This window comes from Acartia tonsa, chromosome 4, assembly GCF_053477335.1.
Source record: "Acartia tonsa isolate MP-2025a chromosome 4, ASM5347733v1, whole genome shotgun sequence".
NCBI classification, from domain to species: domain Eukaryota; kingdom Metazoa; phylum Arthropoda; class Copepoda; order Calanoida; family Acartiidae; genus Acartia; species Acartia tonsa.
In genome coordinates this window covers 1,506,570-1,533,862 of record NC_137263.1, presented here as the reverse complement: position 1 = coordinate 1,533,862, position 27,293 = coordinate 1,506,570, and the positions used below count along the sequence as shown (strand labels likewise).

The following is a 27,293-nucleotide window of genomic DNA, read 5'->3' as shown; positions in this document are numbered from 1 at the left end:
GCAGTGTTTTCATGAAAGGTATATCATTGTACATTATTGTTATAGGAATCAATATTCCAAAAATCAGATGAATAGAGTAATTATATCATACAAAAAGTTGTCAAAAAAGTAAAAAAAAAATCAGTATGTTTTAAATGGACTTTCTGGTACCTAACGATTATATAGTTGCTAACGCTTCCTAACTGTTATAGGAATTATCTTGCAAAGTTTGAAATCGACAGTACAATTCTAACATGTTTGAATCAACAATAAGAGCTAAATTATACGGACGGACCTACCCAAATTATAGAAAAGCTTCGCTTCATTTCAATTTGGGATTATATATTTATTTTCTTCATTTTTTATATATTAAAAAAAACTTCAAAAAATACCTGTCATGTAAACTCTCCTCATTGTATAATTATCCTTTTTGTGACTTTTTAAAAAACAATCTTGTAGAAATTTTAAATAAGAACTCCCCTCTACTGCATAATAATTGTTATTTCTTAAATCTTTTCTACCATTTCAATATTAGAAACTTTATTATTACTGACGTATGAGGGGATGTACAGACAGACTGGAATACGAGTATAGAGTAGCTCCGATACAATTTAATAATCAATAATCTAACAAAGTATTTCTAAAAAATACACATTTATTAAACAATTAAAACTGGTTAGAAATAGGCAGATTAATGGGATTATTATTATAGGATTTATTTAATATGATATCAATTAAAGGCTTGGACGTCCTGTTTCTTAGTTAGGTAAGAAACGACGTACTTGAACACGTGGGAAATATAGATACCGCCAGCCTAGACATATAGGCTTGTATCTAACCAAATGCAGACGGGAGGAAGCGTATTCACTCTTTGGCCTGCAACAATCAACTAGCCCTCAACACAGCAGGATGGAGTATAGTGGCGGTTACAAGTGGAGGTCTGACTCAGCCAGAGAAGTATAGGAATGTGAACAGGGATAGGGATACATAAACTTGGATGGTGATTACCACACTTGCCCCCTCTGAGGGAATATGAAATATTCCCTCACAGTTGACCTGCACGCCGGCTTCTGCGGGTTGATGTGGTACTCGCAGGTTCTTCGATTGCGGCCATAGCCCTCTCTATGATATCAACAGGATTGGGTTCAGCGGAAGTAGGATTTTCTGGAGCTGCTGGAGGCTCTGGAGCAACAGCATTCTGGAGGGCTAACATGCCCTCACAGGGAGCCGTGGCTACTGGATCTTCAGAGGCAGCGCCAGCCTGCGGATTAACAGGCAGATCAATTCCAGATGGAAAGAGCTCACTGATTTGAGCATCGAGCTCTGTGTCACTGTTTCCCTCTGCAGGATCCAGGACCTCTGGATTGCCTTCTCTATCGGTGGGCCTGTACTCATCAGAGCACTCAGAACCGCCATAATGAGAGATCAGCTCAACTCCATCATCATCTGGCCGGGGTACGTCCCCAGCGGGAAGAGGTGCCTCTATGGTTGCCACATTCTGCCCAGGTACATTCATTACATTACAACGAGTATTAATATATTTAATTACCCTGTCAGAGTTTTGGTCCAACAGTCGACTAGTGGCCTCAATAACCGTGGTCATTCGTGATTTTAACTCAACGGTCGAGTCCTCAGAGACAGTGCGAATTTTGTCGCGCAAGGTTTTGCGGTTCCGCAGTAATTCTGCGGAAATTTCAATAAGGCGCTTGCCATGTTGTATATATGCTTTCTCAACAAATGAAGCATTGCTAGCAATTTTAGTTTCCAGACTTCTCTGGAAGGGGAGAAGAGCTTCCTCCATTGCTTCTTTTACAGTGGAGGATAGGACTTTTTTCCATTCCTCAGCGGTCACCCAAAAAGCCTTAGGCTCGCTTTTGCTTTCTGCTAATGTCTCTTTCTTTTTAGGGGGTAATGGAGGCGGTTGAATTTCCACCTTAGCCTTTTTGGCTACTGGGCCGCCGCTGCCTGTTGGTGTTGGCGGACGTTTTTCTACCGCTTTTGGGGCAGATTTTACGGCGACTACCTCCAATTCAGGTGAGGCACTACGTTTTGGTGGCGATTCCACCCGATTTTTTTGCGGTTCCCCTCCCCTATTTTGTTCCATTAGAGGCCTGGTTCTAGGCCTGGCTTTATCGGAATATTCGTTTGCTTCTAAGTTTTTAGCCTGCCGCAATTTTTCTTGCAAGTCAAGGAGTTCCTTTGGAACATCTTTTCTCGCGGTGCGGTAAACGTGGATTGATCTTGAGACACATTGCAGTTCACTGAGGTTTTCAGGGTTGCGCGGCGGTTTTACACGCGGCTGATACCTGTTTTCATCAGGTTCATAGTAGGCTTCCTCAGGGCCGCCCTGGGGATAGCCATGATTGCTGTCATAATAATAGTCCTCTTCATTGTAAAAGGGTGCCTCTTCATATTCTCGACGGTATGAAGAGTGACCGGCCCCATGGGAGTGGTGAAAACCCCTTGAAAAATTCCGCCTGGGATATCCTAAAACAAAAATAATAAACTTAAAATTAAGGGTCATTAATTCCTTATACCGAATAAGGAAATATTTTACAAAGACGACCTTTAGGGACGACAATCTTATAGGTATATATGTTTGATACAGGTTGTCCGTTTTTGAGGGGATTAGTTTTCCCCATTATTTGTAAAATCCCGCAATTCGTGTGTTTCACTCGTACCTCCTTCTTTGTACGCGTGAATTTTGGTGCAGGCTAATATGTAAATGATAAAAGCGACGCATAATAACGACCCTATTCCTGTAAGGATGGCTGCTACTACAAGCACTATATGATACCAAGTACTGGATAGAAAATCAACCACCTTATGATACGTTTGAATAAACCAGGAGTCAGTTATTTTTACTTCAAAATTATTGGAGTCTGCGGCGAGTTGGCTGAGGTATAATTCCTCGGCACTTTCTGAGAAATTAGTTTTTTCTAGGCTTTGCCAAGAATGATATAGAAATAAGCTAATCGGTTTATCCATAAGATATTGGTTTACATTTAGTATTTGCATACCCTGCCCTTGATTACCAAGGAATTTTCCTTGGTACAAATGTAAGAAAATTGGATTTTCGGCACATTTAGTCGGGGTTAAATGGGTGGTGTTAACCAATCTGCGTGAAAATGGTGATATTCCCATAGTCTTATTATTGATTGAAACCGAAAAATGATCCACAAAACAGGGTAAATTTTCTCCCAAAGAAACATTGATTTTAAGACTATCGCACTGTATTACTAAATCCAGCTCACCGAGCGCCCTAACTAGTTTTTTACGATGAGTCTGAATACTGCTTTTAGACAGAAAATGGTTCTGTAAACAGCGAGTTTCGGGGATAATTAATTTGTTATATTGTTGGTAGGAATAGAAAATCTCTAGTGGTAACATGTCATCTTTTTCTTTAGCGTTTAAGAGTGGGAAATATGGTTTTATAGAATTTGTGAACCATACCATTAAGTTATCAATATTAGTTTTGTAATAAAATAATTCGGGAATTAGACTTTCAAAATGTTTTTTATCTTTAAGTTCTAGTGCTAGAGTAATTTGGGGATCGATCACTAGATATTTTTGGGCACCCTGTTCTCCTTCAAATGTAAACAATGAAATATTAAAGATGTCTACCGTTCGCCAAGGAGAAGTGAATTTTTGTGCGCTATCAGTTTTATCATCTGAGATAATTCTATCGTAGCCTATTCTCAGATTGTGATCTAAACAATTGTTTCCCACCCAGTGACTGCCCAGGTAACAGCCCGCTTTTGTTTGTAATAATTCAACAGGCTCAGCCTGTACCCCTATTTGTTTTTCCTCAAATGTCCCAGGGATAAAAATGCCGTTAATGTTTACGCCGTTTCCCTCGCAGGCGGGGTCGATGCCGTTAAGGAGGTCGTTGGGGTAAGTAAGTGTCCCGTTTACCAGGAAACGCGTGTATGACATCTGGTGTTCATACACTGAGACTGATTTCCCTTCAAAGTTAAATATTTTAGTTTTGGACATGGTGTAACAGTCTTCATAAGTTACGAGGTTCGGTATCTCTACGAGTGCTGGAGCAGCGAGGTGTATGTGGCTATATCTGCCACAATACCAGTAATGAGTACTGGTTCGGAGGTGGCAACGAATTCCAGGTATAATTTTTCTTTCAACCTTTTGCAGCAGGTGAAATTGTTTTTGTTCAATATTAGTAATATTAAGAAACGCAGCGCATTCAGAGATTTTCAAACGCGGATTTTCGTTTGCTACACATTGAGTCGCATCTATTTGTATTATTTCGGACGCATTTGATTTTGCCAAAATAATAAAAAGCCCCAAGAATCCCAAAATAAATTTACCTCGAGCTCCTGGTGCCTTTGCCAAATGATGCTGCATTTTATTTTTATGCTTCTCGTTTTTCTCTGAAATATGTTAATTAGTTAGTTTTAACATATATTTTTTTTGTTTATTTTCGTTATTATACATACGTAGATTAAGCTATATACATTTGCCACCTTGGTTTTATATAATACATTTATATACATTTTATTTCTTCCTTTTAATTGGGTTATGCAGTCCGATTTGGACATGTATGCGGTTATCCCCCCCTTGTGACCTAGTTTTTCTTTCTTCTTCTAATATATACTTGGGTACTATGCTTTGTTTGTTAACGTTAATAACCTTTTCAGGGCTGGATTGTTTGGGTCTTTGTGCGAAGAAAGAAGCCTCGGACGGGACGGTTTCTTCCAAGAAACTATTTTCGACGTGAATTTGAGGACCGGATGACCGATCTGCGCCAGGGGGTTCTTGGTCTTTGGGCTGTGACTCAAATGGTGAGTTTTTTTCCATTATATCCCCTCCCCCATCACAATCCACCTCCCCCTGGGGTAAATCCTGACTAGTTTCAGGGTTTCCTTCTATAAAATCGTCACCATCGTTATCTAGGTAGGTAAAATCGTCATTTTCCATACCTTTATTATCGTTTATTTCGGTTTGCCCGGTATTATCTATTGTTAAGGTTATTTCCTCAGACGGGACGATTTCCTCAATAGGAAAGACGTTAAAGGAAAGTGTTTCCCCCAATAATTCTATTTTAGAATCTATTTTCCGTATTTTATCTCTACTAACAACTTGGTTAGTTTTTATTGGATTTGATCCAAAGGGACTGAGCTCAAAAAGGGCCTCTGAGAATTTTTTTGTTACAATAAAAGGACCCCCATAGAAAGATTGCAATTTTTTACTGACCCCTATCTTGACTAGGTTAAAAAATGCAAAGACCACGTCGTTAACGAAAAGGGGAGATGAAGCCTTCCTAGATTTATTTTGAAACTCTAAATAGATCTTAGATTTTTTGGAAACCTGTGCAATAATATCTTCCAAATTTTTTTATTAAGCGCTTTTCAGCTCCAGAAATTTCTCAATAAGCATGAGAATGTTGATAGTTCTAAAGAAACTACTTAACTTTACTACGGGTCCTTATTTATATACTTGGATATATGATAGAAACCTATCGGAATAAAACTGAACTAAAAAGTTTTAAAAGATTGAAGGGCTACAAAGTAGCTTAAAAATAAGTGTTCAGCTTGCAACTAACAAGACATTAAAAACAGACTGACTCATTTTTTGACTTATGTCTGTATTTATACAAAATATAGTGTCATTAGTTAGTATCTGATTCACGATACAAATAATTTAAGGTTAGCGCTAAATTATAGCTCAAAAATTATTAGATATGGCTAATATAATAAAGAGGGTCAATGATGACTGGTTTATTATTCTGATATTGTTAGTATTTATACTTAATTTTTCCACCTATGGGGTAGAACAAGTTTATATATTTACTAGAGTATAATTAATGCTGAAATCAGCTTAAAAAAATAGGATGTGGTTTGTAGTAACTGCTTTGATAGTAACTGGCCTCGATTAATAATGTGCATTCACTTTTATATAGACTTTTTATTCCACTGGTAATCCTAGCGGAAGCTAATAGAACTAACTTTATTTCATTCTGCTAGTAATCCTAGCGGAAAATAATTTAATCAAAATGTTTTAAGATTTTATTAATCACATCTTAAGTGATTAAAGATTTTAATTTTTAAATGCTGCTTGATTGCAGCTCAAAAATGAGTAAATGATAACAACAAAGAACTGAAGGACAACTGAGTTAGATTTGGAAATTTGCTTGTATTTATACAGATTTTCCATAGACCCCCCCCCTTCTTAATCTTATCATTTACTTATACGGACCGCGGTAGCATTCTAGGCGACATCTTTCGGATACATAATAAATTAAATATAGTTCTATTATTGTCACTGTACAAAATGCAATAATATTTATCCATATGGATAAGTTATTATACATAATTGCTGAGATATTTCAGCTACAAAAATCAGAGGCTAAGAGTGAGCAACTCTCAGATAAAATTGATACTGAGGGTTCAACTCAAAAATCATTGTTTATATACAGATAATTCGCTTAAGTTCCCCTAGCGGTTAAAAATTGAACTAGAATGTTTTAAATTCTATTATATATACATTTAAAATATACGATATTTACATTTTAGATAGGTCATGCGATATTAAAAATAAATACTACTAAATAGAAAATAGGTATTCACTTATTAGCTTCTTGATAAAGACTATTAGATTTTTAAAAAATGGAAATATTAAGTGCATGTGAAATGCTCCTCAGGTTACTTCCCTATTTCCCCCAATTTCCTGTATCAGCTACATTTGGATAGGGAAAGGAGGGGGAGGAGTTTATTTTGTGTTGCTTAGTCAGACTTAATAACAATAATTTGTTTTATTTTTTCGCGCCAAAGCATTGCTTGGCAAGGGATATTTGATATTAAGGAATTTGCAAGCTTAGCTTGGCATGGGATATTTTGTTTATCTTTCATATCAAAATATGAAACTCATTCAGCAAATTTTTATTTTCTGGGATAGGGACAATTAATATCGCATAAATCCACTTTTACATTTAGTGGACGTGATTTTTAACAATCGCTTGTACATATTTATCTATTTCAGATTCTTCGCTGGCTTCCTGATCCATTTGGTTGATAGTTTTACGCGCATACTGCTCAGGTATTTTATTACTATTACTTGGAGCTTTTCTAGGCGTGAATTTACTCCGTGTTTTACCAAAGCGGGACTCAGGATTTGGGGGCTCCCCAGCTTTCTTTTTGTTGCAATTCTGCACTACATGGCCAGGGATATTACAATGCCAGCATTTAATATTTTTACTCCTCCCATTAAAGGCTCCTATAACGCCCTCGATTTGATCCCAAGCAATAGGATCGTCTTCATGATCTACCCAAGAGGGAACCTCGTCAGGTTCTTCGGTTAAGTTTTCCTTATACATTGCCGTGTTAGTGGGGATATTATCTTCGATAATGCTGATTATGGGTTGTTTTTTCGTTTCCGCAGAATTTTTAGGTAGGAACATTTCCATGGCTTGAGAATAGCAAGCCGAAAGGTTTTCCTTGCTAATATGGCCAGACCCATCCCAGTTAACGTATCTTTGTCCGAGATTAATAAGTTTATTCAAGTAAGCGTTGTAATCGTCCAAAAATTGCATACTCTCAACATAATTGGCCATGTCCATGGCAAGGTTGGTATACAGCAGATTTTTGCTAACGTTAAGATAGAATTCCTTCCACTTCTTTTTAGGTATGAGGCCAGGATTCATGAGTTTGAACACCCTAAGTTTGTTTTCAAAATAGGTGTCAAGGGGTTGATTAGTCTCCTGTTTTAGGTTGTAGAAGTACTGAGAGGCTACTTCTGGATCCGAGAAAGGAGTGACCAGCCTCCTAATCATCAGGTAATAACTTAAAGCAGATAAGGCCTGATTTCTTTCAGGCGTAATTAAGTCTCCTAATCGTTCCCCTCTAGAGTCATAAATTCGCTGGTATAAAATATCCTTAAAAAGAATTGGGTCACAGATTCTGTATGTCTTTGCAACCCTCCACATATTAGAAAAGAAGTTATCAAAGTCAGCCCTACCGTCCCACCTAGGGGCATCCCTCGCAAAATCGGAATCCCATTTTTGTCCCTTAATAAAGCATTCTTTAATAAAGTCATCGTCGGCGGCGCTAGTTGTTGCCGTTGCGGCTGTGCCTGTGTTTGGCGTATTTCTTGTAGAGGGTCTTGTTGCTACATTGGGTGCAGACCTTGTAGGTCTACGGAGGGGTTCTAACGACTTAATCCTATCAGGGATAAAGGGAATCCTTTCTAGCAAGGTTTTTTCATATTCCGTTAGAGAAGTTTCTCTTACATTCATCCAATTGTCATTATCCGCCGGACCTATAAAGCCTACAATTGAATAGGCCATACAACCTGGGGCTGTCATCCTATCCTTGGCGACCCATTCAACCACGTTTATCTTTTGCTGGACCGATATCCGGTCATAAAAAGTGGCATTAATTGAATCATCACCTATGGTGTTAAAATGAGTCATGTTAAGACTTTCGTTTAACGTTTTTTCCGCAAACAATGGGCCAAGATTTCCGTCCGCTGGGAGTTTTGATACTCTGCGTTTTAGATCTAAAATGTCGGTGTCGGCTAATAATCTGCGATGTGATTCTGTGTCCTTAAACCCTGCCCATTTTGTTTCTATTTCGAGCTGCATAATCTCGGATTCTTGTTTTATTAAATCTCTATAATGTGACGAATATTCGTTTAACTTATCATTTAACGCTTCCGATATGAGATCTTTGATTTTTTCAGGGGAAAGCGGGTCAGCCTGCTGCTGTTGCTGCTGCTGCGAGGTACCAGAGACGGCCGGAGCCGGCGGAGGCGGCGGTTTGGTTTTATCATTATCACCTTTCTTATCGGTCATGGTGCTGGAGTGTAGTGTTCGTTAACACTGATTTGTCTACCACGAAACTTTTTGAGAACTTGGGAATATCCCTTTCTTCCTGTTTTAAGGAGAAAATATGGAAATGTGTGAAATTAAATACTAGTGTGAAAATAAAAGGCGGGTTCCTTTTTATCTTTATTTGGCAGTTTGCCACGAAATAATTATTATAAATATTCTGTAACAAATTGTTACTGTAAACCGTTTCCGTGAATAAACTTAGTTATCAGGAAAATATTAATTTCACTTTGCAATCGAAGCTACTTTACAATTTAATTTTGTCTGTACGCTAATTATCTAAACCTTCCCCCCTCAAAAAATGAGTGGTAGACAAGACTGCGCCAAAATGACGTATGAGGGGATGTACAGACAGACTGGAATACGAGTATAGAGTAGCTCCGATACAATTTAATAATCAATAATCTAACAAAGTATTTCTAAAAAATACACATTTATTAAACAATTAAAACTGGTTAGAAATAGGCAGATTAATGGGATTATTATTATAGGATTTATTTAATATGATATCAATTAAAGGCTTGGACGTCCTGTTTCTTAGTTAGGTAAGAAACGACGTACTTGAACACGTGGGAAATATAGATACCGCCAGCCTAGACATATAGGCTTGTATCTAACCAAATGCAGACGGGAGGAAGCGTATTCACTCTTTGGCCTGCAACAATCAACTAGCCCTCAACACAGCAGGATGGAGTATAGTGGCGGTTACAAGTGGAGGTCTGACTCAGCCAGAGAAGTATAGGAATGTGAACAGGGATAGGGATACATAAACTTGGATGGTGATTACCACATTACTTACTATTGATAGAATAGCTATAAATTTCTGTCTCAATTTTGAATTAGATAAACCAAAAATTAAATTGTATTGACTTTATGTAATGTTATTTTTTTATATAATTTCCTTAAATATTGTCTTTTTGTATTAAAAATATTCTTGTGTTTTCTGATTTATATATTTTTCAGATACATAATGTAGTAAAATTAAAGTAAAAGAATAGAGGGTGCACGAATTTTATGCAACTCCACTCACGGGGTTGGACCCTGTGCCGACTCACAATTGGGTCTTTGAATATCAGCCAATAGCGTTGAATATCAGTCAAGTCGCTATACAGGAACAGTAATCAATTTGCTAACAGACGAAAAAAAATCCCCACCACTTGGACCAGGTAGTTATTTGAGTTATACATCTATACTTATACATTTAGTGTAGTATTGATCAAAGATGAGTTAATTGAACAAAAAAATACTACTTGAGTTCAGATGTTATTAAAAAAAGTAATTTTTGTAGCTAAGATTTCATTTACTTATTCAAAGATAATATTAATTTTGATAGGCAACAATCAGTTGGGCTCTAACAAATACACTAAATCTTTTCAAGTTTGACTTTTTTATAGAAAGGTAAGACATTTTATGCCTTTTGTAGAAGAAAAAAGCATATAGTCTTCTAAAGAAACTAAAGAATGTAGCTGTTAAGCATTTTTTTAAATTGAAAATTATGAAAAAATCCTCTAAAACATTTTGAAAAATCATCCAACTGATTTTGTAATATTCATTAGTTTCTTTCTGTAGGTTGTAAAAGCATGAATCTTAAAGTTAAAGATAAATAGAATTAAGTTGAAGTAAAAACGTTGTTTTACTTTTTAAATATCTATCTATTTATATTTTTATAGAACCCTTACTGAACTGTTATCTAAAGATGGGTGAAGCTTTGCATCACTGTGTCGAGTGGGGACAGAGGCCTCACTTGGTTTTTATCACTATTTACGTCACCGACTGTGAAAATCCTGAGATTAAGGTGGAGTATTTTTTTAGAAGGGCTCGGCAGCCGCTGTCAGCCACGACTAAGCCTCAAATTAAAACACTATGGGATGCTTTAAAATGAATTTGAATAGAGTGAATATTTGGGTCAGATTTAGACGTCTTGCTTATTTAAAATTGTAAATATTGATTTTTCTGAGGACTACAGGCGGTTGCTGATTTATATTTGTACATGAAGAGTAGTGCTGCAACTCTATTAATTTGTCATTGTCTGTTCGATCATCACTAAGATTATATATAGTGTAAGCTCTCAGTTTAGTGTGAGCTCTCAGAGCATATAGTCGCATGCACAATGAGAAAGCTGCAGTAAACTCACTTGTGACTTCAGTGAGTAACTTCACACAAAAAATTTAACTTATAAAATCAACTTTAGTTATATAAAAATGTTTATTCCAAGACAAAACTTAAAGAATCTACAACCTAAAATGGATCTAAGTGATAACAGCTACAAACCCAAATCAATGTCAACCACGTTTCCAAGCCAATAACAACCCTTCATCTTCAAAATTTTATAATCTTTTAAGTTTAAACTTGTTTATGTCAAGTTGATTTAACAGCAAATGTCACCAATATCAACTTCTGCAACCTAAAATAATGTATCCTAAACGGCCACCACATACCATTCTTAATCTGCTAGACATTAGTTATAAAATTATACTTATACTAGCGGCTTCGCCCCTAGCCTCTAGGGGCTTTGCCCCAAGAGGTAAAATTACTTCTTCTATTACCTACCCAGCGGAAAAAAATTCGAATGGATAGCAAATTAATAGTGAATTTGCAAAATTCGTAAAAAATAAAATTGGAGGGGAGGGGATTTTTTGTTTTTGGGGTTGTCCCACCCCCCAAGAAAATAGCCTAAAATCACCACAGGATCAATAGGTATATTTCCTGAAGAGTAGAATCCGATCAGTTCAGTGGTTATCAAGATCTTAAAGGACAGGCAGACGGACGGACAGACATCATTCGACAACAATGGCCCAGTATCAGAATCTTGCTAGCTAAAGCATGGGGGTTAGCATTTTTCTATTAAGAAGGTCTCCCAAAATTAGTCCTTAGATTATGCTTAATGGGTGATGGGTATTTATCTATTTTGACTAAATATGTATTAACCTAAACTTCATTTTTTTATTTTGCTAAAGATTTCCTTGGTTCTTTTACGAATTTTTTTTATCACCTTTTGGGGCAAAGCCCCTAGAGGCTAGGGGCGAAGCCGCTAGTGTATAATAATTTAATGATAATGATTGTAGCCACGTTCTCTCCTGTATCAGGATTGTCATCAAGTCTCGTTATTAAGTTGCAGGAATGAAGCCACTTCTTTAGGCTTATTCCACAGATCTGTGGGGGTAAATGTTGTTGGATTGTTGGGGCAGTTGAAGAGGTGAGTTACGTCATGTGGAGAGTTATTGCAGAGGGGACAGGTATTAGGTATGGTTGGATCAAGTCTGTTTTTGTAGTCATTCAGATTTCTGCTAAATCCAGACCTAAGTCTTGATACTTCTGTACGGACTTTCCTGGACAGACTTTCTTCCTCTGTATTTAGAGGCGGTGCTTTCCGTTTCAGAACTCTATTATCAGCATAATTGGCGATAGTTCTGTTTACTGCTATTGTGTGTAGATGTTTTAATCCAGCTTTGTGGCTGGGTTTATCAACTACTGGTAGGCATTGTTGAATGTCGTCTTTATAGTGAAGGATGGTTTTCTTCATATTTCTTGGTGGTGGTGGTCTGTCAAGATGTTTTTGTCCAGGGTGTCCAGGTTGGTGGTTGGTAAGCAAGAACTGTTTGGTCAGTAGCATGGCGTGGGGTTGAATATGTAGAACCTTAGTCTCATGGTGGATGTGGTCCAAACTCGCAATTTTTAGGCATCCAGTGGCAATTTTCAGTGCTTGATTTTGAATTATCTGTAGTTTATTCCAGAGATGGGGAGAAATTATAGGAGCCCAAATCTGGCAGCCATATTCCAATACACTTTTGCAGATTGATTTATAGGTGTTAATAATTGTTTTTTTTATCGCAGCCCCAGTTGGTGCCAGCTAAGCATTTAAGAATATTGACTTTTTTCTTAGCATTATCAATTGCATTTTGGATATGATGGCAAAATTTATGTAATGTATCAAAAGTAACTCCTAATAGCTTTGGTTTGTTTTCTAATCTGACAAGTTGATTTCTGAGAAAGACTTGAGGGTGAATTTTATAATCTTTGGTATCCGGCGAAAATAGTGTTACTGTGGATTTTTCTGGTGATACTAGCAGTTTCCTTTCTTCCAGAAAATTAAGTAGGGTTTCCAAGTAAACATTAATCTGACTAGTTAAAGCATCTATATTAGTTCCAGACGCATATATAGAAATGTCGTCTGCATATTGCACAATTTCAATTCCTTTTGGAGGGAGAGGAATTTTGGCCAGGTAAAAACTAAAAAGAAGTGGAGATAAGACAGCTCCTTGAGGGACTCCAGTACGGATATTTCTGGAGGATGATTTCTTATTCCTAAATTGAACACAGGATTGTCTTCCTCTGAGATAACAGTTTAGCCATCTCTTGATGTGGCCCGGTAGTGATGTTTCTTTGAGTCCATTGATGAGCTTATCATGGTTGACCATATCAAATGCTTTGGATAAGTCAAGCTGTACCAAAACAGTTCTGTCAGGCGGCGGATATAGGTTAAAGCCATCTGTGACAGCTTTGTTAAAATCGCGAAGAGCAGTGACAGTTGAATGGTTTTTCCTGAAACCATGTTGAAAAGATGGTACTTCAAGGTGTTCATCAAGAGTTGGGAGGATGAGTCGTTCTAAAATCTTAATAGCAGGGCAGAGCAGAGAAACAGGACGGTAGGATGTGGCTTCACTGTGGTCTTTCCCAGGTTTAGGCAGAGGAACAATTAGTGATTTTTTCCAGATTGCTGGGATCTGGCTGGAGGACACAGACAAATTAAAAATTTTGGTAAGGTAGTTAATACCTAAAGGTCCCAAATGTTTAAGATGGAGATTTGACATTTTATCTGGGCCTAGTGCTTTGGAGGCCTTACTATTCTTGATGGCCTCTTTGGTAGCTTCGTCTGTGTGAAGTTCTGGAGTCTCCACGTTATTTTTCATGATGTTATCTTTTACAATTCTGCTTAATCTGGAGCTTTTGTGATGTACGACTGTAGAGTATTGTTTGTTAAAGTTGTAAGCGATTTTAGCTGGGCAGGATATGTATTTACCTTTGAATTTGATGGGTTGATTACCAGAAATGCTATTTTTACCATTTAACCGTTTGATAAGTTTGAAAAGTTTTGATGAATTTGGGGATATTTCTTCAACGGTTTTTTTCCATTTTTCTTTTTTATGTTCAAAAATAAGGGAGCTAATTTCGTTATTTAACCTTGGAATTTCTTCAGAGGTAGGATTTGATGTTTTGAGTGTATCTCTAAGTTCCATTTTTCTGTCAATAATTTAATTAAATATACTGCTACATATAGTAAAAATACTTTCAGTATGGCTTTGAAACTAATCAATATCCGCTGGATTAGAACTGGTTCTTATTCATACTGAAAAATCTGATATTGATTCGTTACCCCCCCCCCCCCCTTTACTGTAAAAAGTTGCTTGGCATTTGAAAAATTAAACCTTCATTTTGTCTTTCTTAGTTGGAGAAAGATACTTTGTACTTCAGAGATAGAGGTGGACCTGATAACAAACTGTTTGCGACAACAAACCTAAAACTCTTTGGAGAAATCATGTTGGACACAGTTAAATGCACTCTCAATCCAAAGTGCATTAAATTTATCCTTGAAAAGGTTACTTTTTTATCTAGCGGCTGCACACTTAGCAGCTAGGGGCAGCAGCTTAAAACTATTACTTACTTCTTTAAAAAGGAATTATAAACGAACGAGAGCAAGTGATCCTAAGCACCTTCCAGCAGTAATTCTAAATATTTTTTTTGTGAATAAAACTTTGAAATGTTACCTAAGCATTTTCCCCCCTCCCACACATTTTTTTAGTTTTTTCACCAAGGACCCTGCTAAATGGGGGGGGGGGGGGGGTAAAAAGTATGTTGTTGGGGGAAGAAAAATTAAAAAATTTAGAGAAAGAAAACATTTTTTTCCATTTTTCTTCCCCCAATAACATATTTTTTAACCCCCCCCCCCCTCCTCCCCTCTTTAGCAGGGTCAATTTTGCAGAATTTACAAGCCTGCTCTTTTTCTGAATTAACATATTTTATTGAAAAAGTTTACTTGGCGTTCTCCTCTTTTTACGATTTTGAAAATTTGAGTATTTGACAGAACAATTATTTTTGGTTAGGTTAGGTTTAAGGCTAGGGAATCTTTAGAATCACTGCTGAAAGATGCTTAGAATTACTTGCACTCGTTCGTGCATACTTCTCTTTCAAACTATTACATGAAAAATTTAGAGTGGTATGTAAAGTTCTCGTTGAACTAAATTAGTAAATAATGCAAGTTATATCTTATTTGTTAATTGTTGTGTTGTTTATCCCCGTAGGATCTCTACGAGGGAGGAGGGGGGGGGGGGGGGGGGGAGTCGTCCACTCATAATTTAATTTTTAATTATAGGTTAAAAAATAGAAGTAAAAACTAAATTTTGTGGGGAGGATAATTTTTTCAAGGGGCGATATCTCTTGAGAAGGCGGTGATGCCCTTACCTAAAATAGTTATAAACCTTCCTAGGACCTATTATAAGCTACCCTCTACAGGATAATCTACCCATCTTTTCATACTTGTATTTCTTCAGGTTGAGAAAGGTCCCGCCTGGCCCCGCCTTCTGGCCGATAAAACAGAGCAGCATTGGCTGAAGCCTGATTTCTCCAAGAAAAAGGACGAGGACAAGTGGACGAATGAATTCACGGCAAAAGACTGTATGACACAGAGGGATTACCAGAAGTACCGCCTCCTGGCTACCAAAATTATGCAACAATATGAGCGTACAGACGAGGACGTGTCAACGGACAACCCTTCACCGTTTCCTCCAGGCGTCCAGGAAGTCCTTCAGGAGATGGTAAAACTTAAAGTCTTTTTGGATGCCCTGGCAATAAAGAGAGAAGCTCGTCAGGCCTCGGGGGCTTTTTTTGGCAACAGAGAGAGAACAAACGAGTCGACAAGACAAGGAAAGGTTAGTATTTACATTAATTAAAAATATCAATAAGTCAGTTTCATAGTAGGGTAGCGTGGGGTTATTCCGGTCACTTTTTTGCTTCTACCCAAAAAAAACATACTTCCAAAAAACTTTTCCCGGTTTTTTTGATCGCTAATGAATGATATGGCAATGAGGAAGAAGCATGTCTTGGTCCGATTCAGGGACAAGGGAAGGCTATTCTGGCAAACAATGCTTTAGAGCTGATTTCTTAGATTTCCAGTTTAAACTTGATGATTAGATAAAGCAACTTTAAGCAGAATTTGATAAGAAACTCAAGCATTATTTTAATACTTTTTGCTCTGTTTACTAAAAGCCATGCTAAAAGGATTGTCAGAGTTTGTCTGCAAATTCAGTTTAAAGATGTATGAGCAGGCTTAAAGCTTTTTTAACAACTTTTAGGTATTTTATCTAAATCATAAACTACTCGTAAATTATATGTTAAATAGTGAATAAATTTATTAAAAATTCTAAAGAGTGGATAGCTGTAATACTTTTACAAATATTTAAGATTGTTTAAATATTTATCTCATTTACAAATTTAAATTCAAAAAAGGTTTTTACGACATCTAGCAATAAAATTCCGAACTACATAGCTATGTATTTTCACAATTATACATTTTATGATATTTGTTGTAGTTTAATTTTGACTTTCTTGGCAACTTCTTGTATCTAATGGCTAAACACGTTGGAGGAAAGTGGCGAATTAGGGAAGTAAAATAAAAAAGCTTCCCTGAAATCATGATTTATTAAGTACTGCAATAATTAAACCTAAAAACTACTAATCTTCTCTAAATATTACAACTTACAAACTTTTTTAATCATTTAAAATATGGGTAATTTCCCCCAAAGTGCCTTGTAGAGCACAGAGCCCCACCATTTCCCTACCATTAATGTAAAGCAAATTGAAAACGATCAAAGGGGCACTAGTCCTTTTGTTATAGCAAAGGTAACCAAAAAAAAATTAAAAAGGAGGGGAACAGTGCTTGATAGGCAACTTTGTGGTAAAGCCCCAATATATGCTTTTTTTAGCTTATTTTAGATTAAGTTGATGTTCAAATAGAATTTAGTATTTTATATTTTAGGGTTATTTTTTTTCAAAGAGAAGCTTTTCTATAATTAGGATTGGTCAGTCCATAGGCATGGTAGAATTGTCCTATCATTTTAAAACTTTGCAGGTGATTCCTGTAGTAGGTATGATTTAGCAAGCGTAGCAACTCCATAATCGTTACCAGAATGTCCGTATGTCCATTTTAAACATGGACAAATTTTTATGTGATTACTGTAACAACAAAGTACATTATTATAAGCGAAGCAACTCTATAATCATGTCCCAGAAATGTGAGTATGTCCATAAACATTATCCTTTATCAAGCAATTTTTACTTACAATTTTGCTTCGACTCTTATACATTTATATTCTGATTATTCAGTTCTGACATTCTACAAGTGTTAATGTCCATTTGTCCTACTGTTTCAGAGCTTTGTTCTCATAGATGGTGTCATCCTTGTTTAATAAGTAATGAACAATTAATTTAATTTTAAGCTTTATGCATAAGTTAGATTATTTTCTAATTATTTTCAATTTTTCTGTAAAGATCCAATTCGTTAGGGTTGAATTTGTCCAATTTCTTTTTTTATAGATTTATATAGTGAGATATTTTTTAGTTATTGAATCATTTTGAAACTTTTGCTTTAACCTGCCTCGAGGGGTTAATCAAGGTGTTAATCAAAGTGCTTTTGATTAGAAATTTGTTGAAATATTTTGTTTTTGTTTGTAAACAGTTACAAATATCATGAATAAGAAAAAAATGTAAAGATTTTAATTTCAGGAAGTATTATAAAATATTTTTTAAATCTCCCTAATTCTAAATTGTATAGTAAGAAGCCTTTGTTTTGATTCTAAAAACAGACGGTTAATGAGGTGAGGTTTGGTGATAGCTTATGATTTATACTTTCTGAATTGAACAATACTACAAAATACAAGTATGTTGCACCTTCTTTTTTGCTCTGTACCCTATAAGGTTTTCAGAGTAGGTTTCGTGATTTTCCTAGAATTGTTGCCCAGAAAGACTATCCTTTGTCCTTGGGTCCGATTAAGATCTCGCAACTAGAAGTTGGTCAAAAATCGATCTAAAGGGCGGCGGGTGGCCTATTCCGGTCACTTGACTTTTGGGGGGTGGTACACCCCCTTAAAATATTTTTTTTCAACATTTTCAACTATGAATGGAAAGCTGAGGTCATTAGCTTCCTTACGGTACTAGTCGCATGCAGATCGGACAATTTTTAAACCACTTTTTCCCCATTTGATAAAAGTTGGTCGAATCGCAAAAAAAATTTTCATGCAAACTTTATAAAAAAAATCATACTTTTTATTATATGATTGTGTTTTTTAAGCTTTATACATAATTAGAGGCAATTTCTATTTCGCAGGTCTTGGAATTTTTTTAAAAAAGTGATTTTTTCCCTAAAAATTTTTTATTTTAAAAATCTTGCCAGTTTTGACAGCAGTTCTCGATACATTTTTTCTTGTCTCGAATTGGCTAGGATTGACCTACAAGGGTGGTTAAGGTGTCATGCCTGACAATAAACTCGAAATGATATGAGGTCTAACTCTAATATTTCAACACATTTTATGCAACAGGAATTTTGAAAAATACAAAATCTTGAATATGTACTTTAAATATTGGAGATAAAACCCATATCCTGTAGAGTTTTTGTTAGGGCATGCAAAGAGCTTTCTATAGACACATTAAACACCTTTCTAGCTCAATCCTAGCCGATTTGACATTAAAAATTTTAACCGCGCAAAAATAGCAATCACCCTCTCATATGAAAGAAATGCTGACCGGAATATCCCCACTTTTTTTAAATGAAAAAGAAATTATGAAAAAATCAAGTTAAAACAACGCCTCCAATTGCAAATGATAACTGAAGGCCATAGTTTCCATTTACAAAAACCCTGAGGTCGCTAGGACTTACCATTTTTTCACAATTTGAGGTTTAACACAGCCTATTTGGGGAAAAAAATTTAAATTTTTTTGGTCCATTTTTGAGGGCAAAAAAATCATAGAAGGAGTGATCTGACAAAAATTTGCTGAAGTAACGAATGAATGTATAGGCAATAAACTACAACTTTGATTTTCTGAAGATCTCTCGCAAACGTTTAGAACATCGTTAAAAAACGGTTCTAAAAAAGTTGGTAGGGTGACCGGAATTGACCCCCCCCCCCCCCTACCGCAATTACCCCACGCTACCCTACCTAATTTCACTTTCAAAGGGGGGGGGGGGGGCGAAAGTGACACTTTTTGAAACCAAAACTAAAAGTCAACAAAGGAACTCAACTAAAAAAAGAGTTACAGGTCTGAGATTTTGCATGGCAGTTGCTTTATAGGGGTACAATATGGAACTGTGAAGAAACGGCGGCGCAACCGCTGAAAACCGCCGTTTCCCGCCGAATTTTTTTTGCCTTTTCTCGGCGGTTTTCGGCGGTTGCGCCGCCGTTTCTTCACAGTTCCATATTGTACCCCTATAAAGCAACTGCCATGCAAAATCTCAGACCTGTAACTCTTTTTTTTAGTTGAGTTCCTTTGACTTTTAGTTTTGGTTTCAAAAAGTGTCACTTTCGCCCCCCCCCCTTTTAAACAATTAAATTAAACATTACATTTTTTCATTCCCTCCGTCTTAGTTTTTAAATGATGATGGAGGATTTTTTATATTATAAATGTAATTTAGGGTGTCAGAGACCTTGAAGATAAGATGAGTAACATGAGCGGTCTCGGCATTGGCATATCAGGTATGGGTGTCATGGGAGGTTTTCTATCCTATTATTTAGAGTATTAAGCTTTATTTGTCTGTATCGAAGGATCTCGCTAACTGCTGAGCCAATATGGTCCTCATTTACAGTGAAGCTTCTTAAGTCCTGAGTTAATTTTAGGCTATTTATTTTGGTGAATAGATCTTGGTATGGTTTTAGGCTATTTTTCTGCCTCATATCTACCCTTTTTCGAATAAAGAGCCCCGTAAATGATAGTGGCGTAGCCGCTATTCAAATATTACGAGCTGCTTCTCCAACTTTATACTTTTTAAAAATGAAAAATTTTCCTTTATTTGTAATGGAAGATCTTTAATTTTTTCAGGTGCCATGGCTTCCAACCCTCCTATTTGCGACTGTTCACTTAAACTTGGTATTCATCCAATTAATACACAACACAAAGAAAATAATAATATACTTAAAGAAGTTGGAAATCAGAACATTGACTTTCTTGGCCCTGCAAATTCTTATGAGAGAACAAAAATTCAAAACAAGATTGATGAGTTAAAGGATCAAATATCAGAATATTACTATGATGAAAAGTCAAAAGTTGTAGCCATACCAAACTCAAGGTTACTACCTCAGCATCCTAGGATTTTGGGAAATCCTAAAAATAGAGAGTATGATATAAAATACATAAATCAAAATTGTGAAGAAATTTTACACCAACAAATTGTGGCAACAGCTAGAAAACTAAAGCTAGAATGTTTTGTAATGATGGGCTTTCAATCAGAAGATTGTCTAAAATTTTTATATGAACAAGCTTCTGAAGCTAGAAAGAAAGATAGGTTTGCTGAACTTAATGAATTTGAAAAGAAAATACAAGGAATACTTGACATTGAAGATATATCAAAGAAAGATTTAGATTTGTGTATTGAGAATCACAAGAAATGGAGGAAGGATCAGAAGTGTTTTGAGGATGATTCATCTAGTGAGCTGTTTCATAAGGAATGATTATAATAATTTAAACAATTAGTCAATTTTTTATAGGAATTAATCATCAGCAGATAGGTCAATTATAGATAACCTAATCTAATGTTGGTTTATCTATCTAAATTCCATAGAACCATAAGTGCATTCAGTTTTTATTTAAAGTGTTTTTAAAAGTTTTTGGATAAATTTTGGGAAAGTCTTAATAAATATTTTAGCTATTAATTTATATTTGATATATTCTCAATTTTTGAACTATTAATCATTGTAACAACCAGGTGTTAAATTTGAATGGAGGACCCAAAAATGAAAATAATACTTCTTCCTTAAAACAAATTCCCAATGACAAGCTTGAAAATTTCTATAAGCATCAATACTACAGTCTTGAGGTACAGAAAACAAAGTTGGAATGGGACTCCCTAGTTATTTTACCACAGTGCAAGACAGTGATTAATATTGAAGTCAAACTGGGAAACAAGCATTTTGGTAATAAGTTGGATTTGCTTGAACATGCAGCAAAACAAACAGAGAAACATAATGACTACTTTCAAAAAGTATTTGGACCAACTCTATCTGAAGGCTGGAATTTTGTTAGGGCTGCCTGTGTTCCATATTTAACAGTATCTGAAAATTATTACAAACCATGTTCAAATTGTAAACAATATATCCTAAAGGAAAAAGATATGTTTGATTTGCTTCCAAAATTCAATTCAATTTTGAATAATCTTAATTCAGTAAGCAAAGAAGAGTATAAAGTTGAATTTGATAACATTGTATCAGGAATCATTGGATATGCATCTTTAAATAGATGTAATAAGCTTCATAAACTTATTGTTGATCCCATAGATTACAGCAAACAAACAGAAAGGGGATTGACTGGTAAGAATCCTGGTATAAGTGGAGAAAATGAAGTGCAATACTACATGCTTACTCCCAAACAATTTAATGCAATCCACCTCAACAAACCAATTATGGTTCTCTATGGTGATTTTGGAACTGGTAAAACCTATGTTCTCAAAGAAAGAGCTAGGAGATTATGTGAAAAGTACAGGAATAGAAAAATAGTGTATTTCAACCTTACAGCTACTAGGGAGCCTGATGGAGGAGTTTATTTTGAATATTTAACTCCCACTGTAATGGACCTTATTGCAGAACAATACTTTGAAGAATATCCTAATGTTCGAGTGATTTGTTGTAAAGAACTTTTTGAATACTTACCTGACCATGAAGAAATGCCTAAAATAACTGTGTCTGACATATTTCTATATGTAAAGCAGCATTTGGGTGAGGTTGATCATATTTTCATAGATGAATTACATGATGCTAATTATTCCAGAAGTGATCTTTCAAATCTGTTAAAACTTTGTAGAACAATCTGTATTACTCTGAAATATAATTGTGAAAAGATGGATGGACTTGAGAAATGGTTTACAATAAAGGATGACTTTCAACATAAAGCAGCCCTAGTTAATCTAACAATTAACATGAGAAATTCTGAAAATATTGTAGAAATGGCTGATGCTACTGCTTATGAACCATTTAGTCCTAAATTTCTGATGCCGAAGAAGAATGTGCCTGGAAATATGAACTATCATTATCAAAATAATGAAATTTATTCTGATTATAGTTTGATAGTTGCTGCATTGAAGAAATATTTTTCCAGAGATCCTCTTGAGAGTGTGGTTGTCTTACTTTGTGATGATCTTGATGCAAGAGAAGCTTACATTGAAGTAATCAAGCATTTTACGGATAGAAAAATAGTTTGTCTGCACCCACTTCAACCAATTCTGAAAGTAAAAGAATATTTGGAGAAACCTGAAGGAGTTTTTATAACAAACATAAGAAATTTCAACGGAGCACAGGCTAGGAATACCATATTGTGTGCCCAGGCGAGTGTGTCAAAATTTCAACACATTAGAAATATGATGCTGAGAACCTTATCATTTAGCATTTTTATATCCAATGAAGAAGGGTTGATAGATGTGCCTGGGATCTGTGAGGACACTGATCTTCATGAATTTATAATGAAAGATATTTCCCCTGTTCAAAAATTTATGAAAATGACATTTGATTCTTCTGTTCATGACTTTATGAACATGACAAATAATTCCCCTGTCCAATGCTTGCATTATGAAAATATTCATAATCATGACAGCCATTCACTAACTTATGCAATTTTAAACAAATATTTTCCACATTACATGAATGAAACTGTTGTGGCATTCAACAACCTTGGTTATTTTGAAGGTGGTCCAGATTACAAGTTATTGCAGGAAAGTAGAAGGGATGTAAAAGTATTACCACGTTATTCAGAACACATCCATAAAATTTGTTCAAGTGATGTTAAACCAGAAAATGTTTACTTATTTACCACATGGCCAACTATAAGTTCCAGAGGTAAATTGAATTTGGAGGAGGATAGTGATTGGTTTAGTAGCCCTTTATCTTCTACCCCAAACATTGTTATTTTCATAAATGATAATGATCATGATGATTATACATATAGAGTTAGAAATCGAATAATTCGTGGAAGACCCAAGCGTGTAATAATAGTTCATAAGAAGCCTGATGACATGGAGAAGTTTATTCTACCTGAAATGAAATCTATGGTTAAATTGACCAAGATAACAGATCTACACAACTTTATACATGCACCACCAAGATCTGGGGGAACTTGTTCAACTATAATGTAACCATCATTGCTCTCTATACCTCCTGTTTCCATCAAACTAAGTGAGAATAAAATACAAGACATCTTTCCTCAACTACATAATACTGTCCCCATCAAAAGCCAAGCTCAAATCTCTTTGAAGAATATTTCCACTTATTGCGTTCCAACTGTTAACTAGTGATTTCAAGTATTTGCTTCTATTTAAATGTTTTCATCTGTATTTATTCACTTGTGATTGATTTTTTTAACTTTAATTTTTTTGTATGCAGTTTTCAAATTACCTATCAAGTTTTGAAAATTAAACTTTTGTGATGTTTGCAACTGTTTTTCTGTTTAATTATTAAATCTGCAATTTTTTTTACCAGTACTGAGTACCTATGTAGTTTTTAAAGTATCAAGTTTTGAATATTAAATCTTTGTAATATATGAAACATTTTAATGAAACCAAATTAGTTTAAAATACTAGAAAATACATGTCTCATCTAATACTATCCCCATAAAAAAGCAAGCTTATATCATTTTAAAGAGATAGTTCCACTCAAAGAATTTGAACTTAAATCAGTCAAATATTTTGCCCATTTAATGATTACGTCTGCATTTGAATTGAATGGATTTTATTATTCTACTAGTACCATCCCGTTTGGAAAATTAATTCTTTGTGATATATGTTCTTCAAAGAATATTTCACATAATGCATTGTAACTCTTAACCAGTGATTAGTATTTTTCCAATTACATTTGCATTTATTTAGCTATAATTTAACAAATTTTAATTTCCTACCATACTGTAGTGATGTATGCAACTTATAATAGTTATTTATCATATTGTATTATGAGCAATTTTCCACAAATAAAAAGATTAAAATATTTAAGATTTAAACCATTTTGTTAACCCAGAGAAGCGAAAGGCTTGGGCCTAATAATTTTAGGATTTTTATTTTAATATTCGTGGCAAATTGTAATACAATGATGTAAATGAATTTTCAGTATAGCTGAAAGAGAACCGGTTCAAATCTAGCGGATATTAATCGGTTTCGAAGCCATACTGGAAATGTGTCTTACTTTATTACAATCTTACTGGTGCAAAACTGTGTCTTCCTCATTGTTATATGAGTTAAATTCATAAAAATGTTAAATTATATTCTTGTAATTTATGTTAATAGCCAGTTTTCTGAAATGTTATTTTTAACAATAATTGTATATACAATATATTCTTGTACGTCTGTCTGTAGATCACTTACTAAGCTCAAACAAAAGATTTACATGTAATTTCCAATTTTAAACACAAAAAAATGTATTTTAATAAGTACTTTCTTATTTTTCATGAATGTTCTATCTTTTTAGAATTTGAAAGTTATTACATCAAAGTCTTTAAAAAATTTCATTGGAAGAAATACTGTAGAGAAAAAGCCAAAAAAAAGGATAGCAAAACATAAATGAACATAAAAAGGTGATGGGAATATATATTTATACAGTAAAATAAAACAATATTTTGTATTTTCTTCTAAAATAAACTCTGAAATAGGCACATCATGAGTTTCTTACTTATTATATCTTTACATGGAAGTAACAGGATGTATGTCTGTGTGTAGTGAAGGATCTCGCTTACCACATAGCTTATACGGTAACTCAAGTGCCTCTAGAGGGTTATTTGGGGTGTGTCCGCTAATTGGTAAAAATATATAATCTAGAGACTTACTCTCTAATGTAGCCAATAGAATAACAGTGAAGGTACATTCCAGACTTGTCATTAGTTTAATTTCTTAAAATAAAGTTTGCTTACGAGAAATTTTATCCTCCAGTTACGTAGCTTGTATGACTTGTATGCTAAGGAATCCCTTTTTAACTTTGACGAGTTCTGAGGTCAGATTCACCATCTAGATATATTATGTCTCTTAGTAGAAGATAAGATAAGTTTAGTAGTTTATTGTTTTATTATTGAGGATGTACATCAATTTGTCGGCCATTGCCTGTTCCCTTCTGATTGCAATATCATTATATACCTTATTAAAAACTAAACAAGGGAGAAAGCATCAAAAAGCAGCGAAACAAAAAATAAAGAAGTTTAAATGGACGAGGGATCTAAACAAAAAAGTGATGAAAACATTTCAAATAACTAACAATTTACATTAGCAGTCAATTTCAGCTTACAAATTACAAAAGAATAAGTTAAATTGACGTACATCCCTTATTTAAAGAAACAAATGGACCATAGGCTTATGTCATGAATAAGGTATAACCATAACCAACAAGCTAATTAAATCTAAAATAATATTTGGCAGATGGAAAGGTCGTCAATTCTACTATAATATGTTGTCCCCCGACGACAGCTGAGAAACACGCATAGGTTTCAAGATTTTTTCCCGGACTAATTTTCCCGTTATTCGTATGAGCTGGGCTTATGTAGATTGAAATTATTGGTGGAAAGGTTAGGTACTTCTTGTTTGTATAAAATAATAAGGCTCAGAGTTGGTGTTAGCCAACAAATGAGAGTTTGTGTTTTTTAAAAACCGGTTTAATTAACAATTAAAATGTTCCCTTAGAACCAGTAAATGCATACAAAAAAAATCAAATCTTTATAGAACACACTTTGAATGTAAAAAAAAACAAGGATGACAACATCCATTAAAGCAAAGCCCTGAAACGGTAGGACAAAAGATCATTAACACTTGTAGAGTGTCAGAACTGAAAAGTCAGAATATAAATGTATATAAGTCCATACAAAATTAGTGAAAAACTACTTAGATACAGAATAATATTTGAGGACATAAATTACATTTTTAAGACTTGATTATAGAGATGCTTCTCTAATAACATTGCACTTTGTTGTCCTGCCTAAATTAACGAAAAAAAGCTATCCGTTCCGGACGGACGTATGGACCGACCCTAAATATAGAAAAGCTTCGCTTTTAAAACCATTTTTTTTAGTTCATTAATATATTCTGTAATTATAATGAGTATTTTAACAAATATTATTTAACATCTAGAAATTAAACTGTGTGTAACAATCAAATAACAATGGGTTAATCTTCAAAATAGGGGGCAAAAATTTTAAAGGGATAAGACAAAGGACGATAAATTAATGTGCATAAATAAAATTACCCTTTCTGTAGATAAAGATTATTGGTTAAAAAGTATAAACACTATTAGTTTGGTACTAACAAATGAGAATTCAATTAAAGTACCCAAAGTTAGAAAACCTTACAAACATAAGATAACTGTTTTTAAAATTTTGGTACCAGTATAATTTACAATCCAATGTCTCCTCTTCTGTAAACAGAGATTTAATCAGTTTGAAGAATCATTAATTGTTAGTAATTCAACTTTCGAAAAACTTTTTTTTGTTCTATATATTGGTTTTAGCTGATTCATTTATACTTTAAATCTAATAACAAGTTTAACAAATGATTCAAATTGTTTAAAATCTAAGTATATCATTAATGAATGGGCAAATTTAGAGGGGAGAAATAAAATAAACTTTATAAAAGAAAAAATTTCTGACATTTTTAAAAACCTTGTATAGTATATCTATCATGTTATGGTTGGTTTAAATGGAACTATATATATAGGTAAAATGGTGAAAGAATTTAAATAACAATTAAATTATTTTTTTAAATTGAGCCTCTAATGAAATTAAATAGGAACGGAATATGCTTTCTCATATTTGCAGGGATATTAAGGGATAAGACAATGAACGATAAATTGGTGTTCATCCCAAATTATGATAAACAAAATAACCCATTCTTTACCTATAACAGAATTATGGGATAAAAAGTATATACACTGCTAATTTGAACCAACCAACTAAGTCTATTAGCCAACTAACGAGCGAGCATGTTTATCAAACTTTGGGTACCAGTGTAATTTACAGTCCAATGCCCCCTCCCTGTCTGCATATTTGGGAAAGTTTTAAAGATAGCTCATTTTAATTTTTACAAACATTGCATGTTTTAGATTAACAAAACTTACTTTTTTTTTTACAGAATTGAGACTAATCGTAATTAATTAATAATCTATTGACTTAATATAAGTAGTATAGGATTAAATTAAATTGTAAAGATTAAAACTTTATCAATTTATTTTCAAATAATATAAGAAAAATTGTTCAC

The 27,293-nt window shown here is 34.6% G+C and overlaps 1 protein-coding gene across 2 annotated transcripts; it reads left to right on the top strand.

Moving 5' to 3' along the window:
• The first annotated feature begins 9,801 nt into the window (after positions 1 to 9,801).
• LOC145315625 (uncharacterized) lies at positions 9,802 to 20,539 on the top strand. Of its 2 annotated transcripts, XM_080155608.1 has the most exons (7): positions 9,802 to 9,990; positions 10,158 to 10,222; positions 10,495 to 10,619; positions 14,271 to 14,420; positions 15,373 to 15,750; positions 19,506 to 19,566; positions 19,910 to 20,539. In XM_080155608.1, the coding sequence occupies exons 3-7, from the start codon at positions 10,521 to 10,523 to the stop codon at positions 20,536 to 20,538; spliced, it is 1,317 nt and encodes a 438-aa protein (XP_080011734.1). In that variant the 5' UTR covers positions 9,802 to 9,990; positions 10,158 to 10,222; positions 10,495 to 10,520; the 3' UTR covers position 20,539. The 2 variants fall into 2 exon arrangements, with proteins under 2 accessions (XP_080011734.1, XP_080011736.1); XM_080155610.1 differs by lacking the exon at positions 10,158 to 10,222 and having other exon boundaries at positions 9,854 to 9,990.
• Positions 20,540 to 27,293: the final 6,754 nt, after the last annotated feature.

Coding starts and splice junctions, on each gene's coding strand:
- LOC145315625 (XM_080155608.1), top strand. CDS start 10,521: ATGGGTGAAGCTTTGCATCACTGTGTCGAGTGGGGACAGAGGCCTCAC. Junction 10,620..14,270: donor GTGAAAATCCTGAGATTAAG/GTGGAGTATTTT, acceptor TGTCTTTCTTAG/TTGGAGAAAGATACTTTGTA. Junction 19,567..19,909: donor TCTCGGCATTGGCATATCAG/GTATGGGTGTCA, acceptor TAATTTTTTCAG/GTGCCATGGCTTCCAACCCT.